The sequence below is a fragment of the Gossypium raimondii genome, chromosome 8 (assembly GCF_025698545.1).
Source record: "Gossypium raimondii isolate GPD5lz chromosome 8, ASM2569854v1, whole genome shotgun sequence".
NCBI classification, from domain to species: domain Eukaryota; kingdom Viridiplantae; phylum Streptophyta; class Magnoliopsida; order Malvales; family Malvaceae; genus Gossypium; species Gossypium raimondii.
In genome coordinates, this window is record NC_068572.1 from 3,081,110 (window position 1) to 3,099,483 (window position 18,374).

The 18,374-nt window shown below is 32.5% G+C and overlaps 2 protein-coding genes across 7 annotated transcripts; one reads left to right on the forward strand and one right to left on the reverse strand.

Moving 5' to 3' along the window:
* The first annotated feature begins 5,682 nt into the window (after positions 1–5,682).
* LOC105790298 (polygalacturonase QRT2) lies at positions 5,683–10,852 on the forward strand. Its single transcript, XM_052634468.1, is given in 12 exon segments — positions 5,683–5,787; positions 5,887–5,966; positions 6,244–6,430; positions 7,716–7,847; positions 8,005–8,175; positions 8,275–8,295; positions 8,574–8,781; positions 8,876–8,957; positions 9,068–9,176; positions 9,470–9,589; positions 9,712–9,757; positions 9,760–10,852. Coding segments are annotated over 12 exon segments (1,431 nt in total). The 3' UTR covers positions 9,930–10,852.
* On the reverse strand, positions 10,008–16,782 carry LOC105790296 (uncharacterized). 6 transcript variants are annotated; one of them, XR_008198620.1, is made up of 16 exons: positions 16,703–16,782; positions 16,277–16,592; positions 15,096–15,273; positions 14,937–14,986; positions 14,755–14,847; positions 14,583–14,671; positions 14,386–14,464; positions 14,059–14,141; positions 13,493–13,571; positions 12,675–13,389; positions 12,243–12,317; positions 11,469–12,111; positions 10,988–11,154; positions 10,732–10,852; positions 10,549–10,657; positions 10,008–10,474 (listed from the first exon to the last, which is right to left on the reverse strand). XR_008198620.1 is itself a non-coding variant. In XM_052634602.1 (14 exons), the coding sequence occupies exons 1-13, from the start codon at positions 16,732–16,734 to the stop codon at positions 11,013–11,015; spliced, it is 2,574 nt and encodes an 857-aa protein (XP_052490562.1). In that variant the 5' UTR covers positions 16,735–16,782; the 3' UTR covers positions 10,008–10,852; positions 10,998–11,012. The 6 variants fall into 6 exon arrangements, 2 of the variants coding, with proteins under 2 accessions (XP_052490562.1, XP_052490561.1); XR_008198621.1 differs by having other exon boundaries at positions 10,008–10,657; positions 10,998–11,154; XR_008198619.1 differs by having other exon boundaries at positions 10,008–10,657.
* Between the last annotated feature and the right edge of the window lie 1,592 nt (positions 16,783–18,374).

The following is an 18,374-nucleotide window of genomic DNA, read 5'->3' on the forward strand; positions in this document are numbered from 1 at the left end:
TAAGTTGACGAGGCCTTGACACAATTGGCAAAAGCGGATGCCTTGAGTTCTAAATGCTCAAATTCGAGACGCGTCATGCACAATTATGTATATCAACTTCCATAAACACCATTTGTTGCTATTTGTGGATTTTAGTTCGATTTAGTCGGAGTTAGTCTAGCTTATTTCAAACATGTCTTTATATTTGTACTTTAATTGTACCATATTTGTAACCTTTCAAAAAAATTGAACCATAATGTTCGGTTAAGTTTTCATTCAATTTCAGTTCGATTATTATTTAAATATATTTGGTTCAGTTCACAGTTCATTAGATAAAAATTGTAATTATCCAAACCAAATTTATTACAATTTTTAATTTATTTTATAATTAATTTTTATTTTTATAATGTATGAATATTTTATATTTAAATTGTTGAAAAACTTTAAATTATTATATATAAATATTTTTAAAGAAATTATCAATGGATGAATCAAACAATTTGAATCAATGAAATTGATTCGATTTGGTTAATTTTGATAACCGAACAAAATCCATTTGAATCAAACCGTTATCACTTTTAATTTAAATAATTTAAAGTAATAAAATAATCAATTTGAGTTTTTTTTTATCTTGAATTGAATTTAAAATTTTAAAATTGAAATTGAAGCAGTAATTTTAAATATAAAATTTGAGTAAGCTCAAGCTTGTTATAATTTGAATTGATTTTACTCGATTACAAATTAGAGATAAAAATAAGTTGAATATCTACAATTTTATAAAATTTAAATTTAAAGATTTGCCTTAAAATGTAAATCAAGTATTATTATTTAAATTTAAATTTAAATTAATTGAATTATCATATAAATATTCAAATATTGAATATTTGAAATCAAATAAATTGTCTGAAAAAATAGAATTATAAGATAAATATCCATAATAATTAATATATTTGAATTTATAAAAGAAAAATGAGATAAATAATACCATTAATCATTTAACTATTATTAATTTTTCATTTTGATTATTTAGCAAAAAAAAATTAAAACGCCTTATACCCAATCCGGTTATCTAACTCAAGCTATAGGTATTAAAACAGTAAAACAATAACATTATTCACTATTTGTCATAAATGACCACATAATCCATTTTAAAATAAAAGTTATGATCATCTCCATGCTATTCAATCAAGTTCGAGCATATGAAGCATTTAAAACAACTAGGGGATAAATCTTGACTAAACTGAAGCTTTTACAAAAATTCAAGTAAAAAGTAAAAACAGGAGTTACATAGCCGTGTGACAGAACTTAAACCGTGTGGCTCTAAGACATAGCCATGTGGCCAAACGTGCAATAATCAGTTGCCATGTATTTCAACACGATAATTAATCATCGAAATTAGACCAAACCATGGATCGAGCCACTGCCCAAGCTTGAATGCCCACTTGAAAAGTGTGAGGGTTTTGACAAAAATGTAGGCCCGAAAAATGGGATTGGACAAAAAAATAGACCTATTTAGAAAATGATTCGGGCCTCAGGCAAGACTTTTTTGGCTCGAGTTCGGCCCGATTTGACAAAAAAAACTATTGTTGTTTGTTGTTGTCTACTGCTGTTATGTCGTTGTTTTATTATCATTTTGCTATTATATTACTACTATTTTGTTGTTATTGTTTGAATATTGTATAATTCTTGTTTTATTGTTAATTTTATCACTATTTTAGAGACATTTGCTTGTTAAAATGCAACTATGCTAGTGTTATTTAAGTATAAATACTTTTATATTTTTTTTCAAATTATTGAGAAACATTTATTTTAATGCTTTTAGTCTATTTGATGTATTATATTTTTTAAAATTTATCTTCATATAAAGATCTAAAAAATTAATACGGACGGACAAGATTTGAACAAAATTTTCGGCCCATTTTTCGACTCGGGTCGAACTAACTTAAAAGATAAGCCTAAATTTTTACACTGATCTGACTTAACCCGACCCATGATTAGCTCTAATCGAATTCGGATTATTTTGAAAATATATCAAATCAAAATTGCGACGTGGCGATAATGGTGGTGGTGAGGCTAACACATTTTTGGCTGCTCTTGTCTTAGTTCCCTCTGTTAGGAACTTTCATATAATATTGAGGATCTGATGAAGTACCCCACCATTATACTATATTGCCTTAAATGTATTTTATCTATATTTTTTCATAATCAAATATTAATTATAGTTAGTAATTATTAAAAAAATTATATTTTGTTGACTTAAACAACATGATAATTATTCCAATTTCAAATTTCAAAAGATTCTTGTTGTTTAATTAATGTTTAGATTATTTTTAAGTAATTAAATAAATTATTAAAAATTCATAAAAATATAAAATTTGATTCAATTGATTTAATGGTCGATTTATATAATTTTTTAATTTATTCAACTGATCAGTATTAATTCATAAGTTAATTGATTTTATCTTATTTTATATCAATATTCTAATCAATTCTGGATTCAACTGATCCAATCTGAAACATTATGTCTAATATAATGAAACATAATACTAAATTTGGGTAATGGGTTTGAATTTCGATTAATATTTGGTACGTCGCATTCTTTGACTTAATTTTAAACTTTGTGATCAGCTTTCAAAACTACTTATCTGATTAATGGAATATTTAACGTATATGTAAATTTCCGATAATTAATGGTTGGATCAATTCAATTGGTGTCATATAATCGAGAATTTGATGCAAACCGAAAAAAAAATAAGAATCAAACCAAACAATCGACTAAAAAATTGTATGAACTGATTTTAAAATATATTTTTTATTTGTGATTTTGGCTAGTATTTATTGTCTAAACCTTACATTCTCTGATAATCTAACATTTTTTTTTACAATTTTACCCCATTTTTAATGAATTTAATTCATTTTACCTAAACAAAGTGAAATAATAATAAGGCTAAATAGGTATGTCGATTTTTTTAATTGATCAAATAGGTTGTTTTTGAAGAGAGAGTGTGAAAGTGCACCCATAGTTGGTAGGAAAGCTCGCCCAGCTGGACACGTTTTCTTTGTAATTATTGAAAATCGCTTCGAGCTGGGCGCGCTTTCTCTGACATGTCAACAGGAAAGCTCACTTAACTGGATACGCTTTCACACTCTCTCTCCAAAAACGACCTATTTGGTTAATTAAAAATATCGACATATATCACCTATTTAACCTAATAATAATAACAAATGAATCAAATTCTACCGTCCTTAATATATTCTTCAAGTAATATTCCAGTTGGATTTATTTATTATTATAAGTTGAGAGAAATTAATATTTATTCTATTATATTACATTTTATCACTTTAAATAATAAAAATAATAATTTTTGTCACTTTAATTTTAAGAGAAACCTTATTATCAGTCAAATAAAATGTTATGACCTTCAACCTTTATGTAGTCAACAATAATAATAAAAACTTTAATCGGATAATTTAGTAAATATGTTTTAGATAATCTCGCGTTTTATCATCCAAACAACAAAATGAAAATTTTTCATTTTAACTAAATGAATAGAATGAGATAATATAACATACCCAAAGAATGTTCTAATTAATTTTACATTCCGATAATCCTATCATCAAAGATAATCTTATATTTCATAAACCGAACACCATCGTAATATCATCTTATAGTGGATTTAGAAAGTGAGATTACATCTTCGGTTTAACAACGATTATAAGGAAAAACATATTACCATAATTGATATAGAAATATATATTTTTTAGTATAGTCAAAGTCTGTCCTTTTCATTTTACAATCTAAATCTAATGTTGTTGAATTAAATGTGATATTTAAGTAAAGTCCTCTAAACAATATAATCCCGAATTATAACTCAATCCAAACATTTCAAAAAAATCACCAAACTTTTTCTAAACACTTATGGATTAAATTAAAAAATTAGCTTAGCTTATAGTCAAAATTAAGGACTAATTAAGTGAATTAATTTAAGGTAAACTACACTTTAAATAATGGTGCTTTTATTTTGGTTATTATTATTATTATTTTGTTAATTTGATCACTCAAAAAAATTGATTAAATTGGTCACTCCACAATTAAATGGTAACAAAAGTCTAATAATGTATTTTCATGTTAGTTACTCTAAAAATAGGGTAAATTACCCATTAATCATTTTAAATAAGGATCATTCCTATTTTGATCACCCCAAAAATTTTATGTATAAATGCACTGTTAGTGTGGGTTTGGATGGGCGGTGCGGTGTAGTGTGGTGCGTTTAGCTTATTTTTTATCTCATGCTACAGTATCTAATCCCATCGCCACAGTTATTTTTACACTAACTGCAGATAAACGTACTATCCATCTAAGCTCACCCTTAGTCTTTCGTTATCATTTAACAGTGGATGAAATAATAAATTTTCAAAAATCAAGAATATTCATTGCTTTAAATTTTATTAATATATCAAACAATTTTATAATATAAATTCAATGCTTATAAAATTTAATATTTTTTTCAATTTATCAAACACACCCTTAATTAAAAAAATTGAAAACTATTTTTATATAAATTAATAAACATTATTATAAGATTATTTTTCCTTTTTAAGTTTTTTATCTAATATATTTTAAAATTAAACAATTACCTCTCGTATAAAAGGTAGTGCTTTCAATAAAACGATCATTTATTATAAAACGCATTATAAATTCAATTCTCAATGTTTACATTTTTTTATCAATTTGACTTTTATTTTATTTTGAACTAAATTTGGCCCTTAGCTTTTCAAAAAAGAGTCAAATCACATTTTTAACGGAAATTATAACTAAAACATTAATTTTTAACATTGTTAGCGTGACAACTCACATGGTGGTCCATGTGCAATCATATTAACATAATATCATTTGTCTTATATCTCACGTCAACAAATAATTTAAAATTATAAAATTTAAAAATTAAAATAATTCAAAATTCAAAAAGAATTAGCATGGAGTACACGTGGATTGTCATGTAGGTCGTTGTGTTTAAAAATTTAACATTTTATTCGGTATTCTTGTTAGAAAAACATCATATCAACTCTTTTTAAAAGGTTGATAATTAAATTTGACTCTTTTAAAAAGTTGAAGAACAAATTTAGCTAAAAAAGGAATAAGGATCAAATTGACAAAAGATGTAAACATTAAGAGCGAAATTTGACATTATGCCATTTTAAAAATACATTAAGGTTTTTTACCCGTGTAGTAAGTAAGATATAATCAGTATATAAGTATATATATATATATATGTTTATTTATGTAGACAGATCTTACATGGAAGGATTTTTTTTTTTTAAAAGAGTTTGAATGAAATATTTTTAGGTGATAAGATCTTAAAGGGTTAGGGAGTATTCAAAGAAGATAATACTTTGGATGTAAAGTTAAGTGGGTGTGGTGACGAAATCCCGATACACAAGATGACATGAAAGGAATGAAGGCTGAGGGTAAGGAGGGATCTTGGCCCCATTGATTAAATGGTAAAATGTCCTTTAAAAATTAATAAATCTTGTTGAACAATTTTCTCTGTCTCATTGAAGGAAACATTCATATATTTATATATATTATCACTGTTCATGACTTGACCCCATTATTCATAGGATTGACATTCTTAGCAGACCTTAGGCATGTTGAGCATGTGTACCGTTCTAACTTGCATGCTAGATCTCGTAATCCCCTACATGCGAACTCCTTCCGTTTATGCGAGCTCCCCTCGACTCATGCGAGTTGATACCGCGAGCTCTCCTAATTGTCCTCTCACAATGCGTCTTGCGCGCATCCATCTGGTGGGGCCTGGTCGGGTCACGGGTAGGTGACCCGCATCTTATTTGGGTTTTGGGTTGGTGACTATTAGTGTATAACAAATCTAAATGTATATGATGCAGTTATTTGAAGCAAATGAAGTCAACACATCATTGAGTTACATATGTATGAAGAAGAATTCAGTAGAAAGCAAGGGATGTATGTATGTATGTTGATAAAGAAGCACAAAGTAATACTTTCCAACTAACTTAACTTCCCCCACTTTCCATCTCTTTTCTTCATTAGTTGAAGAAATTAAGCACCCTAAACCTCCACTTTCGCCTCTATTATTTATATATAAATATAGTGACTTACATGACTAAACATGTTCAAGTGATAGCTCCTTTCGACATTTGTCTGATAATGTGGTTAAAAACCCTTTGTGTCCCACTTTTCATTACATTCATCTGTTTGTCCACATCTTGTTTTGGGAGTTACAGAGAGGACCCATTTCACAGTGATGTTCGACAAACTCATGTTTATAGCCGCCCAACAACCTACAACCAACAAGACAACGTTAATCCCATCAACAATAATGAAGTTTGGTCGAGGATTGATAGGGTCACTCTCAAGGTAATCAATGTCGATGAATTTGGAGCTAAAGCTAATGGATTTGACGATTCTCAGGTACCATATTATGAAAGAAAAATTGGAGTTGTGGTTTTACTTCGGTATTGTTTTTTTATTTTTATTTTTAAAAAATAAATCTTTTAGTGTTCAGCAATCATACCAAAGCATTAGAGTTATGATTTCATTTTAATTATATATATATATATATATATTTTGGACCCTTTTATTTAAATCTTTTGGTGTTCAATAGCATTAGAGTTGTGGCTTCATTTAGACTTTGTTTTTTTTTGGACCTTTTATTTAAATCCTTTAGTGTTCTGTAGTCATTTCAAAATTATGATTTCAATTGAATTTTGTTTTTCTTTTCTTTTGAACTCTTTTATTTAAATCTTTTGGTATTCAATAATCATATCGAAGCATTAGAATTGTGATTTCATTCGGTATTCAGAGTCATATCAAATCTTTTAATATTCAGTAATCACTTAATTTTTTTTGGACTCTTTTATTAAATCTTTTATTTAAATCATTTAGTGTTCAATAATTATACTGAGTTCGACTATATCAAACCTCGAAACAAGGAGTGAGCTTTCTAACATTATTTTTCTCATTTACAAATCACAATACTCAAACTGATATTTCAATTAAGTAACGTTGAATTCTTTCCCAGTGAATTCGACAATAATTCATACCCTTTTAATGTTAACCTTCCTTTTTAATTTGTGACTGCAAACCTAATGAATAATGAATTACATTTTAAGAACATTCATGAAATATGATATTGAATGACACAAATAAGTTAGGACCCAAGTACCACTACATAAAGTAATAAAAAACTACTTTTGTAAAAATTCTGATAAAAAGTAAAACTGGTATTTCTAAATAAATATTAATATTTAAATAGCTTTTTAATTATTATTTTTGGTTTAAACTTTATAAAGTTTTGAATTATTATTTTAATTTAAAAGCAAAAAACTTATAAAACTTATTAAAACCAAATTCTCGATGTATATATATCAACAAGTATTGAATATAATGGCAAGTCAAATATTAAAAAACTTAAATTTAAACTTAAAAGTAGGTGGAAATAAAAGGGCAACCACCAACATTGATAAGATTAATTTACATGGACCGTTGCTGATTTATTTTATTTTATTTTATTTTTTACTTACTTGATTAAACCATGTTGGACTCGTGGCTTATAATAAATAAAGATGGTAGTGGAAATAAAAATCACAAAATAACAATCATAACATCTTGTTTGGACTGCAAGTCAAATCCAAGATTCAGCCGAGAATTTATTGATTGACATTCAACAATTATTTTTTCTTTTTCTTTGGTTTAGGCATTTAAGGAAGCTTGGGAGTTGGCTTGTAACTCGTCTCAAGGAGCTATTGTGGTGGTCCCTAAGAACAAAATTTATCATCTTAAGCCAATTGATTTCTTTGGACCCTGCAACTCTCCTCTCATAGTGAAGGTGAGTTTATGCAAAATAGCATGCATGGCCATGGATTCATGCATACATGCATGCTTGCCTTAAATATCCCATGCACTCGTACATCCATGTAAACATAAAATGAACTAATACATTATAATTGAAACATTAAATGATGATTATCTTTTTTACATGATAGATCCATGGAACAATTAAAGCCACTGTCCATCACTCGGATTATAAAGCACACGGAAGACGACGATGCCTTTACTTTGCTAATGTTCAGAATTTAAGGGTAGAAGGTGGAGGCATCATCAATGGCAATGGCAGAACATGGTGGCAAAATTCTTGCAAAATTAACATAGCCCTCGTATGTCACTTGCTTTTACATCAAAATTTCAAGTTATTATTTTTTCTTTTCTTTTTTATCAATAAAACAGCTAACATTTTTTTTTCCATCATTTTTCAGCCTTGCAAGGAAGCACCAACTGTAAATTCACGTCCTTTCTCATTAAATTCGAGATATGTTTGTTTATTCCCTGTGTAATGACCGGGATTTGAACATCTACCCTGTATCACTTCACGTAACTAAATTCGGGTGTCTCCCCTTATATGCTTACATCAAAAGTATTGTTTTCTTAGAACACTCGAATCAAGGGGTGACAACCAAATCTCAATACATGCAATTATGTGAGAGAAAATGTCCAAATCCCGATCGTTACACATTGTGCACATGAACTATATTAAAACAAAACTGTGCTTTTGCAGGCGCTAACCTTTAGCCAATGCAGTAATCTGAGAGTAGCAGGGCTGCGGATCCGAAATGCTCAACAAATGCATCTTTCATTTAACAAATGTGTCAATGTAAAAGCTCTCAACCTTTCCGTAATTGCTCCTGGAAACAGCCCCAACACGGATGGAATCCATGTGTCTGAAACCCACAACATACACATTAAGAACTGTGTCATCAAAACTGGTAAACCAGTAGTTAAATCAAAGCATTCATGCAAATCTTCTAAACAATTATGCAAATTCTATGCTGATCTATTCGTTTGGTGCTATATTTGAAGGTGATGATTGTATCTCTGTTGTGAGCGGCTCGCAAAATGTACGAGCCACAGATATAACTTGTGGACCGGGACATGGAATCAGGTCATCTAGCTAATTCAACACTACTCAAAACAAAAACTTTTACCTGATTGATTTCAGCTTACTTGTTTCTACAATTATGTAAATGCATGGTAAATTAACACTATTTGCAGCATTGGGAGCTTAGGAGCTAGAAATTCTGCAGCTTATGTATCTAATGTAATAGTGAATAGAGCAACAATTTCAGATACCACCAATGGGGTTAGAATAAAGACTTGGCAGGTAACATCTTAATTTTCTTTGGAAGACTAAAACCTATATTTGATAAACTGTCCCACACATATCTAGGCAAACCCTTTAAATACAAGAAAATCTAAATAATAAAAAATCAACATACACATAAGAGACGCATATCCAAGTAGTTTTGTAAATAAAAATGGTTTCAGCTAGAACTAAGCAAACTTCAGTAAGAAAAAGGGCACTTGGATTTTCTTAATCAAGAATGAATAAAAGAAGTTAGAATAAAATTTGGCAACTCTGGTATGCTTTTCAAGGATTCTATGTTGTTACTGTAGGGAGGATCAGGGTATGCCAAAAACATCAAATTTCAGAATATAATGGTGCATAACGTGAGCAATCCTATAATCATAGATCAAAACTACTGTGATCATCATAAATCACCATGCCCCTGTAAGGTAATAAGAAAAACTCTTAAAACCATGAACATCAGACTCAGAAGAAAAGAGCAGAGCAGGTGTTAATGGCAATGTATGTATGTATGTATGCATGCATGCATGTATATGATCTATAAAAGCAGGTATCAGCAGTGCAAGTGAGCAATGTGATTTACGAAAACATCAGAGGGCCTCCAATGTTGCCCTGAAATTCAATTGCAGCAGGAGGTTTCCTTGTCGGGAGATTTTTTTGCAAAATGTAGCTATAACATCATCAAAAGAAGATAAAGAACATACTGCAGAAGCTTCATGCACTAATATTAGATTGTCTTACCGGGGAAATGTTTTTCCACCTTGCTGATCTTCATCAATCTCTGCCTCAGAAGAAGATGCCAAACCAAACTGCCTTCATAAATTAATCTTAATATGAAATGCTTGCTTCTTACTTACGTAAATTCATACTTTACGATCTATATATATGGATACTTATTTAATGTTATACATGCGTAATTTAGTTCATATACATATATATACTCTTTCTTTTATGCCTTCAAAATCCCCTTCTCGGCAGACTGTGATCATCAGAACTAGTAACAAAGAAATTTAAGTTTTTCCAAGATTATGAAATTACAAGCACTAATAAGTTGTGCCATTCAGCCATAGTGAATAGGTCACCACCAAACTATCAGCAGAGCCCCACTTGTTAAAAAGATCTTGGTAGTTGACATGGTGACAAACAGAAGCATACTACTCGGCCTCTGCTGTGCCAGGTTTTAGCGCCTTCCCCACTGCATCCCAGCAACTGAGCAACTGCAGTGGCTGCCACTGCTGCTGCGAGTATCAAATCCCTTCCATCATTGTTGAACTCTCGTTTGGTCTGTCCAGCTCCTCTAGCAGCATTGGTTTCTCAAATATTGCATTCAGAATTCAGTTACGGGTACTTATTCAAACTTTATTAAGACTTGATCAAAATGTCTTACTTGCAGCTTTGATGAAATCTGGATTGGAAGTCTGTTCGGTAGAAGTCAACACCACAGGTGCTTGCCTGATCCTATCTTTTGGAAATTCTACCCGCTATGTTCATGCAACCTTCAAGAAATCTCCTATAACTACAAGTGAAGATGAGGCTCGGGAAGCTGTAAAGAAGGCATGCAAAGGCTTACATTACTTCGCCATCCAAGAGGCTTGGATCCAGATGCTCATGTTGGATTCTGGTTGCTATTGGACCTACCACCTCCAACTGCGGTTGAATGGGTTGCTTAAGTTATTTGCTTTCATCAGCAACTGCAGTAAAAAGGCATCCCGATGACATAAAGTAGCATCAGTGCAAAGCTGAGGAAATTTAATATAAAGAAAAAAATAGCAACTGCCTGAGAACTGCCACATCCAGAAATGGAAAAATCTCCACAATCCACTCACAAAGAATTACATTAGCCGTTCAGTTTCAACATTTGCTTCTCTTTTGTTTTTGAAGAACAAAACGAATGCCTTGCTTCCCAAGTTCCAAGCTTTTTACTCTACCATCATCTAGCATCACAGATACTGTGGATGTGTCTTCAATGATGTCATGAACAGCTCCCTTATGCCTGCTTGTTCAATTTCAAAAAAGTAAGGATTAAATTCAGGGAATGTACCTAAAGAATATACAATATAGAATTATTAAAGCATTATAGTTTGGGTGGAGCTAAAATTATTATTCACTAGCAGCTTGACATATTCTTTCTACTTTTGAAGCTCAAATTGAAGTTTACATGTTTCATCAGTTGCATATAGAACTAAATAAGGGGTGTGTGGTTAAGACATAGATTAATCAGGAGCAAAAGATCTTAAAATCAAAAGCCCATGGTACCCAGATCTTGCCTCCTAGTTTTTTCTGTGGCAAAGAGAAGCCAAATCTTACCATGAATTGTCAGAGGCGTGATGAATTTCAACTTTCTTTCCAATTGCATCTTTACCCAACTTCTTTAATATCCAATTAGCATCCATCATGCCATCCATTATGCTGTTTTGATGCGTGTGTGTGACATCAAGATCTTCATCTACATTAAACAACGATTTTTCCACAAAGGTTGATGGTCTCTGCCTTTTTGACCTTTGGCCCTTTATAGAACTTTTTTCTTCCACCAGATGAACCTTAGAATTCTGATTCTCAAGATCAGGTTTCTTCAATTTAAACTTGAGAGACAGTTTGGAATCTTTTGGAAAAGATTTCAAGACAGGTGTGTGACCAAAATCTTCATTACTTTCACCATTCGTATCAGCCCTGTCTTCCAACCACTTTCTCAACATCACCCTGCCCCCTCTTCGGATGGACGCCTCACCTGACGGTGCAGCATCAAGCCTAGTTACATCAATGCTTCCTTTTCCAGATGCAACTCGTGGCTGTTCAAGAGGGCCAATTTCATATCCATCAGAACTGCTTGCTGCACCGACTTTGGGCCCCAATTCAGGAGATTCTGGCTTAATTTTTCCAAACTTTATCACATTCCCTTCTTTTCCCGCAATTTTCACCCTTCTTGACTTGGACTGATAAACCTTGTATCCTGCAAACAGAAAATTTTCCCACTATCTCAATTATCAGAACCTTAAAAGAAACAAATTTCCAGATGTTCAATAACGGCAGCACAACTGAACTTTTTAATATCACAGCAATAGATCATGATTGCTATATTACCATCACCAGATTTAGCAGTATTGTCATGCGTATCCAGCATAAACTTGTAACTCAGTTGATTTGCATCTTGAACACCTAACAATCAGTCAAACAAGAGAAGGCATAATAGTTTTTAGATTAATCTCTCAACCAGAAGGGACCAATAAATTGCATGTGATTTAATATCTTGTTTATTTTATAAGTGCAATCTTATAAGAAATAAAAAGGGCTCAACAAAAACCTAAACTTAACTAAGATTAAAGTAAATGAGTAAAAAAAAAGTTCATTACAGCAAACGCAGATTTTAGGGTGTAGTTAGAAATGATAAGTAGCAATCTAGAAGGTTACTAGAGTGATAGCAACATAAAAGGAAATGATGAATGCTAGATTGTAGGGAAATGTGATCATCATGCAGTGCAAGTTATCTCATAGAAAGAGTAATTCAGAGCATACCATTGTAAGAAATCACATCCCGTTCTCTTTGAGAGTTTGAAGCATCAGGCTTTGGGGAGTTGGTAACATTTATTTTTCGTGAACCTAGATTTATGACTAACTTCTTTGCTTTCAAAGTATTTGACTTGCTATCATGTTTATCATCTCCACTATCTAAATCAAGTGGCTTGTTACTTTTAATTTTAAGTCCACGAGATTTTCTATCTTCATCACTAACCATCACCTCATCTACCAGCTTGTTTTTCAAAATCCCTGGCTGTTTAGTAGAACACGTTTCAGTACCAGGAGAAGAAATATTTTGTCCTTCATCTCTCTGGATTGCAACTTCATCGATCCTGTACTCACTCACACTATATCCTTGAGATTGAATATCCTGATTCCCTTCAAAACTCAGCTGTGACTCTCCTTTGCTAATTAAAGATGCCTGGTATGTCTTTTTCTTAAGATATTTTTTGCTTGAAGACTCCTTTCCATAATCCCTGTTCTTCTTCAGAGGCTTGTCAGCTATCCCTTTGAGAGAGAACTTCGGGGAACGCACAAATTCTTTTTTAAACATCACAGGACCATTTTCCTCATCATCAGAATATGGAGAGATAGAGAATATTTCTTCTTGAGTTGGCAGCCCTGCAGCAGCCCTCAAGCTAGCAATAAGGTCTTGATCAGTTCTGTCTCTCCTCTTCCAAAGCTCTTGAACAGCATCCTCAAGATCTGTAACCTGGTTACACGTTTATAACAGATTCACAAGTTGAAAAGAATACTTTACCTCTCTCCCTCCTGAGAAAGAAGAGGGAAAAAAGCACACTGCAATACATAGCTACCTGGTAGCACTCCCGACGACATGCTGCACATTTATACTGGAGATTTGCATCTACTTGAAACTGCAGATATTTTTCATCACTGCAAAGCATTTATTGATAAATAAATAATGATCCAAAATTTGTGCGGGTGCTGAAAAGCTGAGACCATAAAAGTCTTTCAGGATTTATTCAACAGGAATAGGAAATATTTTTTGGTTTGGAGAGGAATGAAAGAGCTAGATAGAAATTTCAAGACAATATGCACTTGCTTTGCTTGTTTCACTAGATTGGTAAGGAAACAACTCATGAAAATGGTATTTTACAGAAAAAAAAAAAAGAAGAAAAACTTGAGAAATTCAATCATCCATTTTGACCCTATACAGTTACAAGGAATAAGCCTGATAGACTTGATGCAAGTTAAAATACAAAGCATAACACAAATCCATAAACATCTATAACTGTCAAACTCAGTAGCACATTTGACTGCAACTACCCCAACCAAAATAATCAACAACCAAAAGCATGCAATAAACAAGATAACAGAGCAGAAATTAGGTTGGAGTTTCTTAAAGTACACAGCAACGAACCTGATGCCATCACACTCGCAGTGCACCCAGCGCTGGCAAACATCACAGCAGACCATGGGCGTCGATTCTGAGTCTCTATAAACCTGTATAGTTGCAAAATGTCTAGTAAGTTCATATTTCTAGAAAACTTAAGAAGCCTATTAGCTTTCACATGGATGCTATAATCAATCAAATAAAGTAGTTCAGAATCCATTTTTCGGTCATTTCTATCAAGAAACAAGTTTTAGGGGAAGTGGATTTTTTCCTTAAGCTAGGGGATATATGAAATAATAATAATAATAATAATAATAATAATAATAATAATAATTATTGGAAGAATGAATTTACCTTCAAACATACAGGGCAATAATTTCCCTTCACAAACAACCTTCCACAAGCATCACAACAAGTGTATTCCAAGAACCACCTGTGCGATTTGTAAGAAAATGATAAAACCAAAATATTAATACTAAGAGCATTAATGTGCACAGAAAGAAGAAACATTTAGGGGTGAAAGCTTCTTGTCTAAGGGTTAGCAGTCGTACCGCACGCTTGAACCATTTCCGGGGACATTGGATCCACAGCTGTGACACTTTGTATGCTTTGGGCACAAATATGGCCCAGAGGTAACATTCTGCATAATCTAGGGATTATATGAGCTGTTCTCTTTTAAACAAGATATTAAGAAATCTCTGCAATAAGCAATAGAAACCCAACCTTGTGTGATGGATGTTGACAATAGCAATGGTATGCATCATCACACCTTTTGCAAAACATGAGCTTAGTTGGATCTCCAGTACTTCGGCACACCTAAAGAAAGGAAATTAGTAGTAATCAGTGCAACCAAAAGATTTGAACACTATTCGGTGCAAATTAGTACTTATGTGCAAGATAAATACCTCACAGGTTCGACAATAGGGGCAAGTCCAGGAACTCCAATGAATCAAATCTGCAACCATGCCAAATGTATAAGACTGCAGTGGTAGAAGATAACAGAGCAGTAAAATTTGGTGCCTCTCTACCGAGCCATAGTTATATAGCACAATAAACTTTAGTACCTCTATGTTGAACCCAAGATTTCAAGCAGCTTCTATGGTACTTCTTGCCACAATTTCGACATGCGAGCATCCTTCTTGCCGTCTCACTTCCTTCATTTTCACCCGAAAAGCACATGTGACAAGTTACATTTTTGTTTGGCTGGCCTTGCTCGTGTAGAGCAGAATCTATTGATGCAACCTGTAAAGAAAGTGAAAACCATCACTTCTAGAATGCCACAAAGAAGGAACACTGCATAAAATAAAAAGTAGAGACCAAATAAAGGCCCCTACTACTTTCCTTTCCTGTTCTCATTCAACAAAGGTTTGTTTCCAGTCAGAGAGTAAGTATACTAGCCAACCCAAAACAACAACAAACTAAAATATCAAACCACGAAATCCTTTATTTGCTAGTAATTTGCATTCATAGTTTCACAAATACATGCAAAATATATACCTATATTTTGAAATATAAAGTTAATAACGTATTAACAAATGACTATTGGACAATCACAAACAAACCCAAAATCTAGCTCAATTTCAATAAGATAGCGTTTGGGAACTTGGATTTCAGAATTTGGATTTCAAAATAGTCTAAATTAAGTCATAATACATATAAATTTATTAAATTCATGATTATTTATCAAATCTATAGATTTGTCAATTGACTATTTAGTAGTGATTTTGAAATTCCTAAGGAATTTATAAATTTAACAAATTAATGCTTTTATACTCTCCAAATAGATATTACATTGAAACCCAAGTAGCTTACTCTTTATGTATGCATTTAATTATTACAATTTATATAGAAAATGAAATACAAATCCAAATTTTGAATTCCAAGTTCCCAAAAGCAGAATAACAGTAATCTTAAAATTGCTACAAAATGCATACTTAAAGTATAAATATCAACGACCAATCATATGATAGATACAGTTAAAACAAGACATACAAATACTGATACAGTAATTTTAAAGAACCAGTAGAATGGACCGGAGAAAGCAGAACTCGGCACAAACACGACAGCAAAATAAACTGAAATTGAACACCTTAACCCCTAAATGACAACAAAATTTACACTCCACTAAATCAAACTCGAACGAGATCAAAATTTCAGATGCCAAACTTAATGTACACCGTACAGATGCACATAAACATATACCTAAACACGCACATAGAGTCAAATGCAAGTATATTATTATTACCGCAATATCACCCGGCTCAACCTTCCTAGCATAAACCTCAGCAGCAGCTTTTCTCTGAAGCAGGAGCCGCTTTGACTGAGCCGCCAAAACCGAGGCCGAATCCTCCACGGCATCAACGCCATCTCCTCCATCCCCAGCCGGAACCGGCGTTACTTTAGGTACGCGAACCTGCACAGTCCTTTCTCGAGAAACCGTAACGCCCAATGGATCTTTCAAAAACGCCTCCACTCGAATCAGTTCCTGCAAGAAGTCATGCTTGGAATCGGGAGAATGGAGATTCCGAGGAAACCCTAGCGAACAAAAGCAAATTCGCCGACTACAAAAAAACAAAGAGAAAACATATGCATTAATACAACGAGAGCGCGTTAAAAACAAGTTCAAAAAGGAGATATAATGGCAAAGTGTATGAAAAATATATATTGTAACCATGTAATTGGGCAAGCTACGTGAAAGGCCATAGTAAGAGATTGTTGGGAATTTTTGAATTTTCTTTTTCTTTTTTTTGAGTTTTTAGGAGACTTATCGATCTGGCTGCTTTTTATTATTATTAAAATTACAAACGGGTAATACTAAAACGGCATCGTCATGATACATAGACTGGTTCTGTCAGCACGGTTTGTGAATTTGTGTTAAACTACATGGTCATTAGTAAATTTATCATTCCGTCTCTAAACTTTTAAAATTTATAAAATAGTTATAAACTATTTAAAAGCTTTTATTTAAGTCATAGGATTGTTAAGTCTTTTTCTTAAGTTTGACTAGCGAGCTTCAAGTGACAATTCAATGATTAGTATAGTGGATTAAAATATATTGACGAGTAGAAGAACGTGCCTTCAATCCAAGTCGATCTGACAGTCAATGATAGAGATCAAAAAATAAATTTGTTTGAATTTTGATTCGTAGATTCATTACCTTCAAGAAAAAAACTAAATTATAAAAAAGAAGGGGAATAAGAGCTTTCGATTGGTGTAAGCCATGTGAATAGAGAAGGTCATGCAATAGCATTTTAATAGCTCGATAACTTAAATAAAAACTTTCGAATAGTTTAGTGACCATATAAAATTTTTAAAGTTAAGTGATCAAAATGTAAACTTACTAATAATTTGGTGACCTTAGGTATTAATTTGCCTATATTTTTTTAACACTGAGGAGAGGGTAAGGTTAGAGTACAGCGAGCTCAACCAAAGTAAAAGGAAACCTACAAATGAAAAGTTGACATCAGGGTTTTAAGGTCATGTAGTCTCCCTAAACCAATAATAATCTACCATGTTCTAGTCAATTTTGCTTTTTATCCTAAACAAAATGCTAAATAATTAAAAAAATTGATAACTTGGGGTGGAAAATAGGTTTACTAGGGACTGAACTCAAGCATGCCTATAACACCCCTAACCCGTATCCGACGTTGGAATAGGGTTACGGAGCACTATCGGACTTATAAATCAAATACATTTCATATTTAAATCACTAACCATCCAAACTCATTCATATAGTTCCTAATACGAGACCTCAAGGCTCTAAATAGATATTAAAAATAGTTCGGGACTAAACCAAGTACTCAAGAAATTTTTCGAAAAAACATGTAAAATTTTCAAAGTGCAGAGGACACACGCCCGTGTGGCCAGGCCTTGTGGGAATTCGAAATAGGGCCACACGCCCGTGTTTTTGCCTGTGTCCTAGCCCGTGCAACTCACTGACTTGGGTCACACAGCCAGACCACACGCCCGTGTGCCAGGCCGTGTGCTAGGCCATGTGAAATCTGGATGGTATACTGACTTGTGCCACACGCTCGTGTGTTAGGCCGTGTGAAGCTACTGACTTGTATCATTAATGAATCACATGGGACACACGGCCGTGTGTCACACATGACTAAGACACACGCCATGTCTCTACCCGTGTGGACAAAAATAGGTCATTTTCCAAGTCATATTTCTCACTCTAATTGGTACCAACTTAAACACCACAATTTGCATATATCCATGGCATAATTAGACACTCAAAACCAAAAAATATCAAGCTTATAACATGTTATAACATCACATACAACCATGATATTCCTAGGCACATCAATATTCCATTCAAAACATACTAAATATGTCTT